Source organism: Cheilinus undulatus, linkage group 5 (genome assembly GCF_018320785.1).
Source record: "Cheilinus undulatus linkage group 5, ASM1832078v1, whole genome shotgun sequence".
Lineage (NCBI taxonomy): Eukaryota > Metazoa > Chordata > Actinopteri > Labriformes > Labridae > Cheilinus > Cheilinus undulatus.
Genome location: NC_054869.1, coordinates 15945608 through 15965565, shown reverse-complemented (window position 1 = coordinate 15965565; position 19958 = coordinate 15945608). Strand labels below are relative to the sequence as shown.

Genomic DNA, 19958 nt, shown 5'->3' with positions numbered 1-19958 from the left:
GGTGAATGCCAACTTTAAAGAAGCTACAGACTTCCAAGGCTAGGACAGAAGACGCTCTGCATACAACAGTTGTCGGAATAATCCAAAACAAACAAAAAGCAAAAGTAGAAAACATAACACATGACGTAATGTTGAGTATGTTAGAGACTCTTTCTCTCAGGTTTGAAGGAAAACTCTGCGGTCTTTGTATTTAGCCCTTTACAGATTGCAGCCTCACAACAGCACCATAACAAAGTTCCTGTTATTACACCTTTACTCAATCTGCAGCAGCGCAATATTTCTGTCCCAGTTTGTGATTTCACATTGAGCTGTTACAGTAATGCAAAACGCCGAGAGGAGCGCCAGAGGCACGGCGTGTTCAGCGTTCTGCACTGCATGCTCCAACATTACACGTTGCCACCATCTTTCCCCCATTCGGCCTCTGTTACTACTGCCGATGGCGGATCAGTGGCGTAACAACCTCGCCCCACCTTTCCTCCTCCTCGTGTTACACATCGCAGGCGAGGTGTAACAGGGGAGTAAATCTTCTTCCATGAACTGGCAATGTGCTATTGCCATTTGTTGGCAGCAGCATCATTCTGTGAAGATGCTTCTCTGCAGCAGGTCTTGGAATGATGAGAAGAAGGTAAAGTAAATGTAGCACAACATGGGGAAATCCTTGAGGGAAATCTGCTGCTGTTTGCAAGAAATCTGCTACTTGAGAGAATCTTTCTTTTCCACAAAACCACAACCCAAAAATGAACTCAAAATTACTCAGGAAGACAACAGTATTCATGTCCTGAAGTCACAGAATCACAGTCCAGACCTCAGTCCAATCAAAACAATATGGCTGCACTAGAGAAATGAATTTCTCTTGTAGGCCTAAAACTTGGCACTGTTTGAGCAGAAACATGAAGAATATATTCAGTATCCAGATGCACAGATACAGATCTAATACATAATCATTGCAAAGATTATAAAAACCCGAGGCTATAGATTTTAAAAAGAGATCACTTTAAAATGTTATATTTGATCAATAACTGGATTTTTTGTACAAATAGTCTTTTCCCTCACAGCATGATCTTGTAATAAACATCATAACTCTGTACAGGAGAACATAGAGCTGAAAGAAGGCTGCAGCAGGGTTGGCAGAGCAGTAAGGCTGCAGTTTGATGAAGACAAATCACCTCTTTCTCAGCTCTAATTGGATGTGATAGAAATTTCTAGTCACCAGGTCAGATAAGGGTTCTAATTTGTGCAGATGAAGAAAGACGTGGAAAAGAGACATGATTCTAAATTTGACAAGAAGCTGTGATTTATAAAGACTAATGTCATCTTGATTAAAAGTAATAAGTCAATAAGATGAAGCTCATCCACACAGACAAACTTTGTCAGGAGTTTTGTTGCTCCCCTATAAACCCTGCCATACCCCGCAGCCTTACAAACGGGTCCTGCACGCCGTGTCAGAGCTCTGAGGATTTTTATTCTGCAGTGGAGCCCTCAAAGTTCACCATGGGAAACTTTCCTCTACTTCAAGGATTTTCACAGAACAAAGGCAGCCAAACAGCTTTAAAAAGTCTGAATAAAGAAGCACAACTTTCTATTTTGTGTTTTTAATTAGATCACTTTCCCATCCGCTGTGGACACGGAAAAAGACTGTTTTTGAAAAGGTGAAAAAAAAAGAAAAGTAGTTGCGTGACAACAGAGGCACAATTTCTGCCAGCTTCTCAGAGCAATAAAACTCTTGTCTATCTCTGCATGCACACATGCTTGCATATCGGTACCCTTTGTATTTCTGAAAACTTCTGCTCCTTTGAGTGGGGCACAGAGAGGGAGAGAAGAAATGTCACCGTAAGTGTTTTGATGTAGAATCCGTTTCATGTGAAGTTCTCCTTTAGCGATGACAACTTTTCTAAACCCACTGCAAATTTAGAAATGTTTCTCATTTCCCCTCTCTTGCTCTCCTCCGTGATCGTGGCATCAAACGGCAGTGGGATGAGGGTGATTGAGGCAGGTCTGTGGCATTTTCTCGCGGAATGCCGAGCCAGAATGAAGTGATTAATTAAACAGGTGTTCTCAGAGGGAGAGTGTATGTGTGTGTGTTCTGGGGGCGAGCAGGTCCTTGGTGTTAATAATGTAACCAGCTTTGCACCGCCACGCCCTTATCGCTTCACTAGCACCGTTTTATCTGCCTTCCGTGGCCACAAAGGCATGCCTGTCGGGAACGGTGTCGCTGTCAGGGCGGAGGCAGAGAAATGGTCCCTTTATCTGGAGTTTATCCACTTTGCTCTGCTCCAACCCCCCTCCGCCTTTTCTTCTCTTCTTCACAGGGAGGCAGAGTGCAAGCAGTGGATGGATTTAGAAAGTGTGTTGTAGATTAAGGCACTTTTATCTGTGCACAGCACATCTTCATTTTGATAATTATTTCAGTAAGCTCCATACCCAAAGCATTATGTATTAATGATTCTCATCTTTGAATGCAGCCAGGATTAGTCTAAAATAATATTCTGTCAGCCTTCTGCTGTTTTTACGATTATTCTCTCAGCGGAAAGTTTTTGCCACTCTCTTATTTCCTCTGATTCTGCACTTTAAAAGATGTTGGCTTCTAAGTCTTGTCATTCTTTTGCTTTGCTTCTCCTGGCAGAAGGAGCTGGTGGGTAAAACTGACTGCCCGAGGATGTGTGCCTACAAACTGGTCACAGTCAAGTTCAAGTGGTGGGGCCTGCAGACTAAAGTGGAGAACTTCATCCATGAGGTTAGAGACATGTTTACATACAGTGACCCATCTAGACTTACAGCTTTAATTCAGATTCTGCACCAGTTTGCAAAATACATTATTCATCTTTGTATTGTTGGTTCAGTACTATTGTTTTTTTACTTTAAGATAAATTGACTTAGGAACATTTCAAGGTGTTTTTTTTTTTTTTGTTAAAAATGCTTAAAAATCTTTACTTTGTGCCAAACTAAAAACCATCCTCTGATGACGAGTTTGCCCACATTTTCTATGTTGTAAAAACATCTTTTAAAAACCACACTTTTGAATACTATAATGCAGAGTTGGAATTTAACTTTTTCATCTACCAACCACAAAAATTTTAACAAGCCACATTATTTCATAAGGTATCATAAAAATCAAGGCTTGTAGTATCAAGTTATGGGTAATTCAATAAGAGCTGTTGTTGAAATTGTTGCACAAATAATCCAAACTGTTGTTAATTTTAAACTGCTGTTTATTTTTTAACAAGTTCTGTACTCAACCAAGCAAACATTTGCTTTGCTTTCAATGTAAATTCATGGGCATTTTTTTAAATTTTAGTTTTATATCACCTGACACGCCAGAAAGACTGTTTTTTGTGTACATTTCATTGATATATTTCACATTCATCTGGGAAAGCTCCCATAGAGAACGTTTGAGAAGGGCAGGACTTTTCAAAAATTCTTAGAAGGTGATTGGAGGAATGTTCTGTCTCACATTCATGACGGGCCAATCAGAGCAAAAGACAGAATTAGGTTGTATGCTTACATGGCTACAGAAGTGACATCAGCTTGACAGGCAAACTCTGCCGTAGTGCATGAACACTGTAGTATGATGTAGTTAAAACTCATGCCGAGGCCGCTCGGGAGAAGAGTGAAAATGTCTTCTCCACCAAGAAGAGCTTATGGTGTAGCTCTTTTCTCTTGTTAAATAAACAATTCTGCTAAACCTGCCGCTTTTCTACGAATAATCCCTTTAGTGGTAGCAGCTGTTGTACACACCGGCTTACAGTAGAACTCAACCTCTCCTGTAATGATGACAAACCCACACTGAAGTAGTTCCGGAGAAGCATGAAAACATCTTTTCCATCTCCTGAAGCTTTTGGTGTGTCTCTATGCTCTTGTTTTTATGGAGCAATGTCAAATTCTGATTAAACTGCCACCAGAAGAAGAGCGAAAAACACCTTTTCAGTCATAAAAACCTTCTAGTGGGGTTCTTTGCTCCTTAATTTATGAAGAAATGTGGTGCAATTCGGATGAAATTGCCACTACATTGGAGCTAAGTGCTACACACTAGCAGCAGACTGGCAACCATTGCTATTGGCTCTCAGTGCAACTAAATCCCGCCTGTAGCTACCACCTCATTCTCCTCAAATGATTCTGATTGGAGCTTTTCCAGATGGATTTGCTTCATGACAAACTTGCAAATTGCTCTACTCTGCAAGTTTAAGTTTTAGACTAATACTTTTCGCACATTTCTGCTGTGTCAAGCAACTTTCTTGGACTTGCCACAATTAAGACATTGGTTTATGTACACCTTTAGCAGATATACTGGTTGCAGTGGAGAACTACTCATATATGATACTGAGTCAAAGCATCCCAGCACACAGCTGCGAGTAAACATTTGACAGCAGCTCTGACACAGGGAGGAACAGGCAGGTCTTTTTGGTCAGTGAGTGTGTAGGTCTGCCTAGCTTTGCTCATAACAACATACATACACACATACAGAAAAGGGGTTTAAGGCTACTTTTATTTACCTGCCCCAGTTGCCAGTCAGTTCAGAAAATTCACCCAACGCTGCTCAGAAAACCCACATTTGGCTGGTTGCTGGTGCTAACTTCCCACCCGTCTATAATGTTGGGTTTACCTATATCACCCAGCTTTAACATGGACTAACATTGTCTTCCTCAGCAAGAGAAAAGGATCTTCAACAACTTCCATCGCCAGCTCTTCTGCTGGATCGATAAGTGGGTGGACCTGACGATGGATGATATCCGGCAGATGGAGGCGGAGACACAGAGGGAGCTGGACGAGGTGAGTTCGTAGATTGAAAAATGGCCTATTATCAGAGGTTTACTGGAGTACTCATTGTGTGCTGTGTAAATAGTATTGTGTTTACAAAACCAACAACATTTGCTGCATTGGTTTTTGAAGCTCTTGTGTGTCTGTCATCTCGTTAATTTTTCACTGTAATCATTAAATTTGCCATCTTCTTGAATAAATTTGATTTTTGCCGATCCCTTTCTGCATTCCATTGATATGCTGTCTATTGAAAATACAGTCTTGATTAGCCTTTTTTTACTGTCAATATTACAAATCAATATTTCTTGTAAAATATTTTAAATTGATACTATTAAATCTAATCTAATCATAGTTTTGTCACTTTTCCATGATTGCCTGGTTTAAACCTGCCTCTGAAGCCAGACTAATCCCCTGTCCTGTGATTTACTCTATTTCCATTCTTCTCTAGATGCGTAAGAAGGGCTCTGTGAGAGGTACAAAGGCTGCAGACCAGTAGCTGAGCCAGGTATAGGTCTTGAGAGTTACTGTGTAAGTTCTCACTGATAGAGAGGTCAGACTCTCGGATGCTTTCTCTGCTCCCTCTGGGTTTTGTCTGTTTGCTGTCTGCCTGTTTGCTGCTCTGTTTGTGTTCTGTTGTTGGAGGAGTCTTGGGCCGCTATGTTTCATCATGCATGTGCGTTCATGCCTTCAGAACAACTCCAAAGCTCACTCTAAATTCAATTAATGACAACAGATTTTGGAAAAAAATGGCAGATGTGAAGGTTGTTGTTGACCCAGTCAAATTTTCCTACACGGTTTACATTACATGTTGTTTATGTGTGCACGCTTAACTGTTGTCATCTGCATAAATTTAAGACATCTGGACAAATTTTGCTCCAAAACACACATGCTATTTTTTAAGAGGTGGTCAAAGTTGAAAACATCCACAGAAGGCCTGCACAAGACGAGTACCTGCAACCCAGATCCTCCACACAGAGCAGCACACAGCAGAGAAGAAAAACAGTCCTTTTTCCTCCTAAATCACAGGTCTTTATTTCTGTGAATCATATTCTCTGTAAAATCTTACCACTGGTTGGCTCTTGGAAACACTTGAAATGTCAGTCTGGGAGCGTTTGGCCGTACAAGGAGAAAAAAGGGAGGAATCTGTTCTGGACTGACCAGAGCGGACCAGGCTCAAACATTCCTGGCTTACTACCAACATACAGCATTTTGTGCTTAGCCCCCTTCTCTCTGATCTCGCCCAATTCAGCATGTGTTTCCCATTTTCCCTTGGAGTAAGTAAACAGGCGGGTGCCATCAAAGAGGGCTATGTTGAGGAGGCCGACGAGGCCTAAACCTCTGGGCCAGAGGGTGAGCAGGGTCAAAGTTTGACTGTACAGGATGACAATGTGACAGTAGGGAAGCAAAAACAGAGGCCGTTGGTATTTTTACATGATGTTTGAAAAAGTAGATTGAATTTGTTAGTCCCACTAAAGTTTTTACCATGAAAACATGTCCGACAGAAATAATACTACCCTGATATTCAGAATATAGGTCACCCTAGTATATAAGCTGCAGTCTGTTTTTTGGAGTCTCTGAAAGAAAAAAGACTTTAATGTGACCCTCTGTGGGACAATTTCCATTTCTTTCAGCAAAGTCCAAAATGTGCCTTTTCTGTGCAGCTGTGTCGCTCTTTTAGTCCCATCTGTTTTCGCTGATTGGTGTTTGCACATCTACTAGCTATAATACGGTAGTTGAACTCTCAGCCTGTGGTGATTGTTGTGAAAAAGACTCATAGCTCACATGTTCCTCTGCCCTATGCCGCCTCTTACTTGTTGTCCTTATTGAGGAGTATTTTTAGTAAGGCTGGGCAATTCATCAAAATTTAGATTAAATTGCAATATGTCCTAACGCAGTTTTCAAATCACAGGAGCTGCAATATTTCTTGAATCTGAAATATGTGCCATAATACCCAGTTTCCTAAATTTTTGAAGCAGAGATGTTATGCTCTACACATCAACATGAGACATAACTTTTTTTCTAGAGTAGTTTACAAAACCCTTACTTTTTTTAAGTTTGTAAAAGTTTTTCTTATTTAAAATCCTTGAGAAGTCATGAAAGTCTTAAATTTGACTTGAGAAATTTCAGGGCATTTTAAGTTCTAAAAAGTCTCATTTGAGAGGTCTTAAATTGTAGATGTCTTGCCTTTATCTAAACCTTGTTTTTTAAGGCAACTTTTCTCAAAATTTCTGGGGGAAGACCCTCCTCCTTTTTTATATTCCTCCGTATATAAACCTTGAAAGCCCACCCTTATTTTGACAAGTCAAAAAAAGCTTAATTCCCCTTTTAATAGTAATACTGTTTAGAATCATCTTGACTGTCAAAATATGTTGTTATAAATATCAGTTCATAGTAAATTGAAAGAGTAGAGGCACAATCACTAAATTTGGGCCCTAAAATATTTTTGTCCTAAATTGTTTCCTAGTTCATTAAATCAGAAAATTCTGCCCTGGTCCAGTTTAACAAGAAACCTCACACACCTGTTCTTTTTTCACTGTTTGTTGTGCAAAAAGGTGGTATTAATTTTTCTCAGTTCAGGACTGTAAAAGGTCTTAAAAAGTATTAAATGTGTTTTTTAAAGTGTGTAGGAACCCTGTAAAATGTGAATTGCACCAAAATGCTCATTCCCTTCAATACAACAATTCACATTGCATCTGCATTATAAGTTAAAACAAGACTAGGTTAAAACCTAGTCTATGGCTGACTGCAACTATCTGGAATGCCTTTTGAAATGCCTGACTGAATTTTGTGTTTTGGCAGAGTGACTGGTTTTTGGGTTGTGTAATTGTGCTGTCCCTTAAGACTGTAGGTTGAGAATTGAAGGCTCCTTAAAGTTTAAAACATAAAATCCTGTCAGCAGTAGACAGCGCAACGCTGTTTGCTTCAGCGACACAAGCTCCGATAATAACGGAACAATACTCATCAACATTCACCAAAAAAAAAAAAATTGCCATCAAGACATATTAACTAGTACAAGCTGTCAGTTCACGTCCACTAGTTTGGCATTGTTGTTTTCTGTACGAACGTGTGAGGACAGGGGAGAGGAGTGGCACCACCTAGTCCCTGAAACAAGGTATCCACAGCACTATAGATGTAGTTATTTCACTCATACTGATTCATGCATCATGCTATGTCATCCTAACATATATGCCCAGCCCATAGGAAAGACCAGTGTATGTTTAATCTGTCTAATAGTGTTGGTTATAAGATGGAATGATTTATTGCCTGTTTGTTGAAAAAAACATAAGGTGAGGAGTTGAAAAAATAATGTCAAATCACAAATGCACTATTGGAAGAAAAAATATTGCTATTACATTATTTAACCAAATTATTCAGCTCTGATTTTTAGACAAACCAGCTCTACACAAGATTTATTTAGTTAACTGTACATTCATGTTTTCCTTTAATGTATGGTTATGACCTAACAAGGGATAAAAGCAGTTAAAAAGGGGTGCCAAACCCTGCCAGTCTGGTCCTTGTTGTTATATATTCTCGCACATTCTGATAACTGTGGTGGCTTCTTGTAATAGAAAATAACTAGTGTGAATTCTTAATCATGTAAAGCCTTTTGTGGCATGTTACAGCGGCAGCTGCATGCACTTGCAGTAATGATGGCACGTTTCTTAGCACTTTGGTAGCACTGGTTTATAAGTCATCCTTGTATATAAGCCCTAGACAACTCTTGAGATAAAAAAACATAGGCATTAGAATTGGCCTTGCCGACTTACACACCTATATAGTGTGGTTGTGGGTGCATTTATTTTTCCATGTATACGCCTCAATCAAGTTCTTCCCACCTCCACAGGCCTGAAATCAAAACGCTTCATTGCAGAGAAGCATGGGCTTTGGATATCACCATCAGCATGAAGGATTACAACCATCTCAAAAACAAAGATTGTTCCAAATGTGCAGAGCTGTAACATTTGTCTGTTTTAACCTTTTGTAACTAATGCGCTGCTGCAAACCTGTTGAATTTTTTGGTGATTTTCATAATAGGTCAGCCAAATGAAGGTCCAGTTGTAACTAGCAAATCAGCACTCAACATAGCGCAGTTGTACATACTTGTGTCAATAACTTGTTTTCTCAGTGCTTGTATACTGGAACAGTGACTGTAGTCCAATTAAAGACCTTATCAAGCTCTAACTGTAGCTTGACCTAAGTGTGCGTATGAGTGAACCGACTGAACTGTTTGTCTTATTTTAAACCCCCCTGCTTCGTCTAAACCGTCTTTTTCTACTTACTGGTTGATTGTTGTTGGTGTAGAAGGGGGAGGCATCAGAGGGACAGGGCAAGAAAGGAGGTGAGTATTGGGGGGGTGCTTCAAGATGGCTCCTTTTCCTCATTAACATACAAATGGAATTCTGCAGTTGAGAAGAAGTCGGTGCTGTGATTGAGAAAACAGGGAGGGAGGATGGGAAAAAAGGATGGAGAAAAAGTGGGAGGATGACTCCTCGTGCCATTTCATCAGATCTGTCTATTCCTCTGTTTAGAGCCACTGTTGGTTTGAACTGTTCCATTAAGGTGTTTCTCCTATCAGATTCTAACACTAATTGACTTTCCAAAGCCATCAGCCTCAGGGTGGGAGAATTTGAAAGTGATGCTTTTATCTACCTGGAAGACAAACAAGGGGATTGATAAGCCTTAAGGAAAAGCTGAAGATTTCACATAGTATAACGAATTATTGTATATTTAATAGTCCATATCATACATAATGGACAAGAATTAGTATAAACAGCAGCCATTCAAGAAGGGTTTACTGAGATTTTGTGGATTTAACGATGTTTTTTCCTCTGTTTTTTCACAGCTTCGCAAAAAGGGTGAAATCCGAGGAACCAGTGCTGCAGACGCCTGAAAAGGCAGATTTTAAACACCCACCATGACAGCAGCGATGGAGACTGCTAACTGGGTTCCTTTGGTGCCACTTTCTTTTACCTGAACTGATTCAGGCTGTGGAGGAGGGGAGGGGGAGGGGGAGGGGAGGGTCTGCTACCTGCAATCAATAGAGCAGATCCCTGACTTTCACCCAATCATAGACATTCTATACACTGAGGAATTGATTTTTAGAAACCGACACGATCCTAGCTGATAAGACCCTGGTTAATTTTGATCTCCTGGGCAGAGGAAGGCCAGCTATCAGCATGATGTTATTGACAACCAGCCGCCTTCTGGAGAGATTTGAAGAGGACATACTTACAAAGCAAGATTTTTTTTTTTTTTAATTCATCGGCTTGATTCCACAGTGGCAGGTGTTGGACCAAATATTTCCCCTTTTTTGAGTTTCCTTTTTTGTTCATGTTCTCTCCAAAACATTCCTCCTCAGATGATGCCCTGTCTGACCTTTTTTTGTCTCCATCTTGGTTTTTAACTGTACACGCACAGCGGCTCAGTGGTTTGCATTCCCTGGCATGAGTCTGTCTGTCATACTCATGTTCCTTCCTGCCACAGCCTCCATTAAGAGATTACTAACACCCTCAGCGCCTCGGCCCATTGTAATCCTTCCCCAAATCACCCAACCTCACTCTAAGCACTGCTTCTTATTAACACTGACAATCATGTTCATACAGGTATTCACTCTCACTTTTACACAGTTTTTATACAATCCCTCCACATACATCACGCACATACAGATAAACATGTGGATTCGCCCTCAGTCTCACGGGTGTGGATGCCTTTGCGGTGACTGATCACTGAAAAGCTCAAAGCGGGCAGATCCATGCAAGCTCGCTCCGCTCAAGGAGGAAGTGTTTACACCCCCCTTCACCTCTCACACACACTCCCTATTCTGAAGACGCTCACACATAACATACAACACAACACTCACCTCCCTAACAGCTGTCCCCAGAGCACAAACTGCACTGAAAAACAGCCACAGATGGTGCTACACCCCTCCAGCCTCTGTCACAAACCAAACTGCAGCGTTCTCACCCTAACCCACCCAAGAGGCCCCGACTCACTCATCTGGTTCACTGAGGTTTCCAAAAAGTCTTGCTTCGTTGTGGGTGTATTTACAGATTCCTAACAGCCCAGTGCACACCAGCACCACACAACGCTTGCCTTAATCTTTGTACCTGTTGAATCTTCGACTCTTACAGTACCTCTGCTGTCGCTCTAGCTACCTCCCTTGCTCCTGACTGACAGCTCCCCCCAGACATTGAGAGGTTAGCACTACCTGTTACCTTCTTTTTGTTGGGAGTTAATCATGGCAGGCAGAGCGAAATGGTTTGTGATGACTCTTTATGTTTCTTTGTTTGTCGAGCTGCGTGATTGCCTTTATTGTTTTGTGATTGTGTCACAGCGCCAGAGCAAGTGCAATTTCTTCAGCAAGCAAAGATCTGTCACAGCCAGTACACTTGGCTGCAGATTTACGTCTTTTTCTCTCACCAACAGTTTAATGAATATAGCATATCAATGACTTTTCAACTCCATAGAGCACTTTCTGCCCCAAGCATCATGTCTACAGTGTTGATCATCACAAGTGTTACATACATTTATAGAACAGGTGGTTTTCTCATTTCATCCTTCTTTGAATTTTTGTGTTTTTTTGTGGCATGTCAGGGTCTTAAAGGTTTGTTTTTAGAGATCTATTTTCCATACTTTGACATGTGTAATGAAATACTCCGGATTCAATGATCTTAATGTTTTTATTTTCAGTAAACTGTATGAGGAAATAAGATCACTTCCTCATGAATGATTATTGGCTTGCCCAAAGAGTGTGAATGGATTTCTGATATGTTTACATGAATTCAGCATTCATAGGCTGTGGGTTTAGGAAAATTGGAGAGATATTGTCTGATGCAATGTTGTTCTTTATGACAAAATCTTCTCAGGTGACCAAAATGACACAAGGATGTTTTTGATATTGTTACTCATCAGTTGCCTCAAAAAATCAAAACTCTTTCACTGTGCCATATCCTCCTCCTGTGGCGGGTTTCAACTTGAGTGTAGGTGGTTCTAATTTACCCTTTACTGTTCTGTCACAGCATATGCAACCAATGGTTGTCTTTGTAACTACCTAGGATTGTATGTATGCCTCAAAGAGCAAAAAGCGTGAAACAGTTGGTCTTCAGTGTAATCGATGTGTCCGAGTCTATCGTAATGATCTCTGCTGTCTGCTGAATAGAGCACCGAGTGCCTAAAGAGAACGGCCTGAATCAATGCTTCACATCTGCCAACACAGAGCAACTGTACAGTCCGATCCTAATTTATAAAATCTAAAACTGTTTAATTCCTGAACTTTTTGCTTTTAATGTTCTGATCAGCTTTTGAAATTCAGGGGATATGGTAGTGAATGTATGTTTGTGCCTTTTCTCTCTGTAGATCTGTTTGTGCCTTAAGTCTACGTATTGTATCTAAATATCAAATAAATTTTGTCTGGAAAATGAAGTTCAGATTCAGCTCTCTGTTTATGTGGGAGGTTTAAATATTAAAGGGGGTTGGGTGACACTGTTACACAGCTTCATTCACATTGCAGACCTTATTGCTCAGTTCAGATTTTTTACTTGGATAAGACCTTTGTTTTTTTCTGTTCACATTACTCAGACTCTGGTTTCAGATTCACATTATATCAAACAATTCAGAGAACCTGGAGAGATCTCTGTGCCCAAGGGACAAGGCCAAAGGTAAATATAGGATGCTTGTGATCTTTGGATCCTCAGGCAGCACAGCATCAAAAACTGTCATGATTCTGTACTGGAAATCACTGTATGGGCTCAGGAACACTTCCAGAAATCATCAATATAGTTTTCCATGCCATCCATAAAAGCAAGCTAAAGCTGTATCATGCAAAGTGTATTTAAAATGAACTGAGGCAGAATAGAAAACTGTTCTGTGGTCAGATGAATCAAAATTTGCAATTGTTTTTGGAGACTATGGATGCCGTGTCCTGCAGACTTAAGAGGAGAGGGACCATCCAGCTCTAAAGCCTGAATTTCTGATGGTATGGAGCAGCATTAGTGCCTATGGTGTGGACACTATCAATGCTGATATGTTTATAGAAGTGTTAGAGCAACATACAGTATGCTCCTGTCTAGACGACACCTCTTTCAGTGAAGGCCTTTCATATTTCAGCAAGACGATGCTAAACCACACCCATCACAACAGCATGGCTTTGCAGTAGAAGAGTCCGGGTGCTGAACCAGCCTGCCAGCAGTCCCGACCTGTCACTAAAAGAAAACATCTGGAGCATCATAAAACAAAAAATCCGGCAAAGAAGACCCAGGACCATTAGGCAGCTTGAATCTTGAATCGTTCATGTTTTTAAGAGCAGGCTCAAGACACACCTTTTTAGCTTAGCTTTTGATTAATATTTATCTATTTCATTTATGATATTTATTTATTTTAGGCCTTCAATCTGTATTTATTTATGAATTTTATTCTTTTCCTACCTTAATTTCTTAGTTATGCTATTTTATATTTTAGTTCTTAGGTTTTATTTGTACTGAGGTTTTACTTATTTTTATCCTTTTATCATTTTTAGGATCTCCAGTGTTTCCTCTGGGGGAGCCCTCTGCACCGGGAGCGGTGGTCGGCTATGGCTGCAGGGGTCTGTCTCGTGGGTTCCTGGTGGAGGTTTGGTGTCTCTGCCTCATCCCTCCTCTGGGTCCTGCGTCGGTGTCCTGTAGCTGTGGGTGACTCGCTGCTCCTGGTGCAGACGGCCCCTCTGATGGCGCTTTCTCAACTGGTTCATCTGTACTCAGCCTCTTGTACTCAGCCTAATGTCCACTATTTTTGTGTGTGTTTGTGAAACAGTGTGTGTGAGTGGGTGTAAGTGGGTGCACATGTAACTGTTGTCTGTAGGGTGGTTGCGGGTGTGTGGGTGTGAGGGAATGACTCTAATTGTCTATATTACGCAAAAGGTGGGGGTGGGTGGGTTTGAGGGAATGTTTTTAATTTGTCCATGTACAGCACTTTGAGTTACATGTCATGTATGAAAAGCGCTTTATAAATAAAGTTTGATTGATTGATTGATTGATTGATTGATTGATTGATTGATTGATTGATCAGTCAAGAATGGGACAAAATTCCTCTCCCGAAACTCCAGCAACTGGTCTCCTCATTTCCCAGATGTTTACAGACTGTTGTTAAAAGAAGAGGGGCTGCTACACAATGGTAAACATTGCCCTGTCCTTACTTTTTTGAGATGTGGTGCTGACATCAGATTCCAAATGAGCTAATATTTTTCATTTAATGGTAAAATGTCTCAGTTTCAACATCTGAGATGTTTGTGTTCTGCTTTGAATAAAATATGGGTTTATGGGATTTGCAAATCATTGCATTCAGTTTTTATTTACATTTTACACAGTGCCTTAACTTTTTTGTAATTGGGGTTGTACATCGGAAAAGATTTTCAACCTAAAGTATATGTTCATCAAGGTCTGAAGTGTGATGTAAGTGTACCTTTGTCTTTTGTTTTAGCAGTGAATAATTTTTATTCAGGTTGATTCTCCTAAATTCTCACTTCTTAAAAAAAGTGAAAAATTATAAAACGAATGAACTTGATTTCATACTGATAAAATTAAAAACTTCTGAAAATCAAACATCCATAAATTCAGTTTCTTGTGATTAATAAATGCATGGTGTGGCACCTGAGATCATTTTAATGATTCTGGCCCAAAGTCAAACTTCCCATGCATAACCTGTTTATCCTATAGTTCTAATAAAACACATATTTGACCAGTGTGATGACACTGACCACAGACAGCTGGTTGAAATGATCTGTTAGGGCATGATGCACATTCTTAGAAACTGTTTATGCCACTGTCATTTTCTTCCTACTTTAAATTTTACATCAGCTGATGGCACTAGCAAGCTAGTTGTGTGCATACTTCCAGACTTTTTAATATTTTCATTTATTTATACACATTTATTAAACTAGGAAAACTTCAGAGATTAAGAATCTTCAAGTCAAGACAGGCAGGCAGCAGCACATTCTAACAGTCACAACATAAAACAGGAAACAACTAAAGCAGGTCCAAACAAATCCTGGGTCACAGCATTAAGTCTCTGAACAAAGCATCTAGAAGCTGATGCATCCTCCAGTACCTTCAACCTTCAAAAGAGACCACACCGAAACTATTCTGCTGATACTCATGCTCCGTCTTTCACAGTTTGGGAATGAGTAGAGAGAATACATTTTGCAACAGTCAGTGAAACTGTAGCTCCTAACATTACTGAAATAAATAACTCGATTATAAGAGAGGCAGGCTAAGTCCTGCCTCATAAATAAGGATATTCCAATGATTTGGATTCATTGCTGTCAAAAATTAACATAAATTTTAATTGATTCCATTAGGAGCTGAATACTAAATGTAGCTGGCAAAATAGGCTGATGTTTCTGAGTGAGAAAACACAGTTTTATCCACAGGCCTTTGAATAAACTATCCAGTAAGTGGGTCATTATGATTTTAGTCCGTGTGTGTAAATCTAATTTTGACAACCTCTGAGCAGACTAAGCCTTGCATGTGTCCTGAGGTGCCTGGACCCCAGGTTTGTGGGCCAGTGAAGAAGACAACACAGGCCATGCATCTTGGGATAAAGCTTGCATGATACATGATACTGTAAGTTAGTGCCTTGAGATTTGTTAACAAAGTTCTGCCCGTAAGGGGGGATTAAGGGAGAGCTTTCTTGAGCCCAGCCAAATGGAAGGTCATGGAGGTCAGGAAAATGATGGTACATTGTAAAGTTCATCTGTGATAAACACATTTTATATTTAACCTGAATAATAACCGCTCTTATCAAAGAGACAAAAGATGAATTCTATCATTTATGCTGTAGTGCAATATGATCTTTCTCAAAATTTAAACCCCTTTTATGAAAACAGAATTATCTTCTTCTTTTTTTGCTAATGTTACCATTGTGGGTGGGCATATTGATAAACAATCAGGATGCAGGGTCAGACTTCATAGCTAAGGCATAATCTGCATAAAAGTCAGGATGCCAGAGAGTTAAGTAGAAGGAACTTCAATAACTTTTAGAGAAAAATAATGAAATAATTGTGAAAGAAAAAAAAAAGGTAAAAAAAAAAATTGGTGGGAAAATGGTGAAAAGTGGTCACAGAGAGGCACAAATTGGTTAAAAGTGGCAAAAATAGGTAAAAACAGGAAAAAACAGGATAAAAACTGCAAAAGATGAGTTAACAATGGCAAAAAATGCAAAAGAAAGGGGAAAAGCGGTTAAAAAGTGGAAAAAATGTGCATGAAATGGGCAGAAACAGTAATGAAAATGGTTAAAAAGTGGCACAAATAAGTAATTAGAACATCTAAACCCAATAATAGCTCGACAAACTTTTCAGCCCCAAAATGTGTTAACTGTTAGCTGGGACGCTAACAGCGGATCCAAAACAAATGCATTGATATAATCAATAAATCACAACTAGGGAGGGCACATTCACTGGATTTTTCAGGGTCTCAGCCAATTCTGTGAGCGGGTCTGTCTCTCAGTGCTCCATGATATACAGTATCCAAAGACTTGAGGCACTGAGAAGATGCATACATATTTGAAAGATCACTGTTGTCAATAAGAGGCAGGAAATTTGTTCCAATACGTCTTCCTTTGGCAGCATTCATCCCTAGGTTTAACTTATTTACTAGCTGCTAAATATGAAGCTCTAAGACTGCAATTCATGAATGAAGAATCCAAAAATTACACAAACTCAAATCACATCACCCAGAGACCAATAAATAGAGAGCTTTATAGCAATTGTCCAGTGACTCTGTACTCTGTCGACTGAGATGCAACAACACATTTTGATTGACAGTAGCTCAGCTAGATGAGCTTAGACAAGAGCTTGACTATAAATACCATCTCTCCTCTGTTGAAGCACATCAGAAGAAAAGAAAAAAACCCTTTAGAAACATTACTCATGACTCCAGCACAGACTATACTTTGAGTGACCTGCAGGTCAGAAGAGTCACACAATAACAGCGGAATCGGTGCTAAAGAGCAGGAAGAGCTGCCAGTCTGCAGCCTGAGATATCCGCCTTTTTTATTGTTTGTGGAGGAATGGTCACATGTGCCTTCTGCAAGGAAACCAGTCATTATCAGCCCCAGAACAAGCAAATAATGTTGTTTCTAAAAGGGGAGATGGGCAGGCTCGCCCACACACCTCCTGTTCGGTGGCAGCTCGCAGTCGTCTACAGTAGGCATGCATCCATCCGTCCATGTGTCTCCCTCCCAGAGACGATGAAGGGACGTGTCATGAGTGAGCCCCTGTCATTTAAATAGATGAGGCAACAGATGAAGAGGAGAGATGAATCTCGAAGAGAGGCTTAAGACGTGACACAGCAGGACATCGAGGCATGTTGCCAAGCAATGACTCGATGCTGAGGGCTGAAAAACACTTGAGATTGCCAGAAGACTAGCTCATTGCTTCAAAATATAAGCTCAAGTAACAATATTCTTAAATGTGGCACAGCATATAGCTCCCAGCATCTACAAAAAAACACCCTCTGTTGTTTGCTGCTGCATTTCCTGCTACAAGAATACATTTTGGAGGAAGAGGCACCGTGTACATTCAGCTCTGTTTAGTACCATGTTTGTGTAGAGTACAGTATCTGACTCTCCCCTGGGGCCACATGTGTCCAGGAGCTGCAGCTTTTCTGGGAGAGGAAAATTATTTTTGGCGCATACGGGATGGCAGTGATGTCACAAGTGCTTCCTCATCCTCCGGGTTCAGGTCAAAGTTAGCCGCAGAGATTCTCCTGAGTTTTCCTGTTGTTCTGAGAGAGGTGGAAGAGGTGTGGAGCCAACCGGAGAGGGGGGCCCTCTGCTGCATCCCCTCCTCTTAATACAATGGTGCTTCTCTGGATGACAGATGCTGCTTAACCCAGCCTGACCCAGGGAGCTGTGATGGCTCAGCTGAGTGACAGGCCCATAGAGGACTCGGCACCAACAGCACAGGACACTGTCCACTCAACAAGGGAAGGAAGTGTCTCTTTGGGCAGCCCCCCATGTAATATATGTCTCTGCGAGGAAAAGCTTAACAGTATGAATTAAGGCTGGAGGAGGGCACCCTCTCCTGCTATCTTGTCCAATTGAGTAAAATATTGAGACAAATTGAGTGCTAAATCACTGCAGAGAAGAGTGGTATTGTGACAGTGCTGGAGAGGCTGTAGACTGTCCATTGTCATGGAGTCGCCTCAGCAGCAGCTCAGAGCTGCATTTATCATCACTGGGGACTCAAGGGGAGAGAGACCATGCCATCGGTTTGTCATACTTAACTCGTCTGTCTCCACTTGAGAGGACTGTAGACAGAGCCAGGAAGAGCTGGATCACAGGGGGATTACTGGAACAGCCAGATTCAACTATCTCTTGATTTTTCTCCTTTTTCTCCTATAGAGCTGCAGACTACTTGTTTGTTGTGATTTTTATTATAAAATTAGCCTTTATGAGTTGCAAAAATCCTAGTTTTTGCAAAGCTGAAACAGTTTGACATGCCCCCCTTTTGTGTTTATCTGTGTAAAGCTCTAATGATGCACCCAGCTGATGCAAAGATATGAAGGCACTCTTTTTGCAAGGTGTCAGCTGAGAAAAATGGTGTTTTTTTATAGCAACGCAGCCCACAAGCACAGCAGCCTTCAGAACATCTCAACAGCGCAACACGCTTCTCCTTCCCTCTCTCAGAGACAGGTACTCCACACTACGTCTGCTTCAAAACTCAGCCACCGTTGAGCCCTGTCTCATCGCTCTGAGGCTGCTGTCCCCTCAGCTGCGATGATTGCACTTCCACAGACCCAAAAATATATTTTGGTAATATTCCAAATATACACATGCTCCATCCCAAAAATCTCTCAGTGCCTTGTCCTGACCTGTCTCCAACCCTGACATACAGCCTGCTGCTCCTTAAATCATTCCCCTCTTCACACTTCCAATTATTTTTCATGATTTTATATACATTTTCACACCTAATGTTACATCTTTTGGTCAGTGATTCATATTTAGATTAAAACTGACATTAATACACTGCTCTAGATTAGATATGTGCCTCATATAATCTAATACAGAGTCCTTATTGCTCCAAGAAAAGTGGCATTATCCTCGGCTCCATCTGACGCCAACCGCTAGGTGGCACTGTGTCTGTTTGATAGAAGGCCTTTGGTTCCCCCTTGAAGGTGCACAGAGCTGCCTCACACTACATTCTCTGCATGTTCACTGTTCATAAAGCTGGAAATGTAAAATATTTTGTTTTCCTTAAACCCCCTTATCATCACCCTTCAAATACAGCTACAAAATCATATTTAGGCCTGCTTTATTTCCAACACCGGACACAGTCGTCTTGATAGGGGGCATATCGTCCTTTTTTTCTGTAAAATAAAGTCCTTTTTTGTTAGAAATGGTTGCACATGGTAATACTTTTGGTGCAGATAAAAAAATGAATCTCATTAGATCGTGAAACGAAGAAAAATAAATGCAAAACATAATTTATGAGTAAATCCACCACAGAGACGTGCAGATGCATTTTACGCCATGTTAAATTAAAAATGACGCAACAAAAAAAATATAAATATCATACATCCACTGAAAAACCATGCCGTAAAATTAAAAAATCATCAAAAAAAGTGAGTCAAACATCCTCATAGAACACAGTAAGGGCCACAAACACGGTTTTTGTACGCTAACGTGTGAAATAAGCTAAAACCAAAATAGTCTAATTAACTTCCGGAATGAGTTAGCTTGAACTGGAGACGTTAGAATTCACTCATACTCAGAAAAAAGTTATTGATTATCGGAACCGAAGCCTAATATTACCACATGATTTAGTTCAGATGGTCTTTTAAGGAGGATTTTTTCCCCTTCATTTGGGACACAAATTCATAGACAGGTGACAAGTATGTTAGACTCAAACTGAGCTAACATATGTCACTTTAATGCTGCGTCCTTGTCCACAGAATTAGCCTGTTAAACAGGTTTATCGTCTGTTTTGACTAATTTTGGTGAGGTCAGTGTTTACTTTACATTTAGATTGATACCACTTACTGTTGTAATTGCAGACCAATGCGGACGATTCGTTTTAAACCGTGTAACTGCAGGGACAGTCTTTGCAGGCAATTAATTGCATTAGCCTCCTCTTAAAGCATGTAACAATGGTTATGGCTCATGTACACTCAGGTGATGGTCACTGCATGGATCATTCAAAGAAAGGGCTTGCAGAAAAATCAGTATAAAGG

At 40.5% G+C, this 19958-nt stretch overlaps 1 protein-coding gene across 2 annotated transcripts in view; it reads left to right on the top strand.

Moving 5' to 3' along the window:
• The window catches only part of LOC121509597 (phosphatidylinositol transfer protein beta isoform), a 37630-nt gene extending 25453 nt beyond the window's left edge, over nt 1-12177 (top strand). The window contains exons 9-12 of one of the 2 annotated variants that reach the window (XM_041787076.1): nt 2624-2734; nt 4645-4767; nt 5204-5283; nt 9599-12177. In XM_041787076.1, coding sequence (XP_041643010.1) covers nt 2624-2734; nt 4645-4767; nt 5204-5251 — 282 coding nt within the window. In that variant the 3' untranslated portion in view covers nt 5252-5283; nt 9599-12177. The remainder of the gene's footprint in view (nt 1-2623; nt 2735-4644; nt 4768-5203; nt 5284-9598) is intronic. The other variant, XM_041787077.1, reaches the window with a different exon arrangement.
• The last annotated feature ends 7781 nt before the right edge of the window (nt 12178-19958 follow it).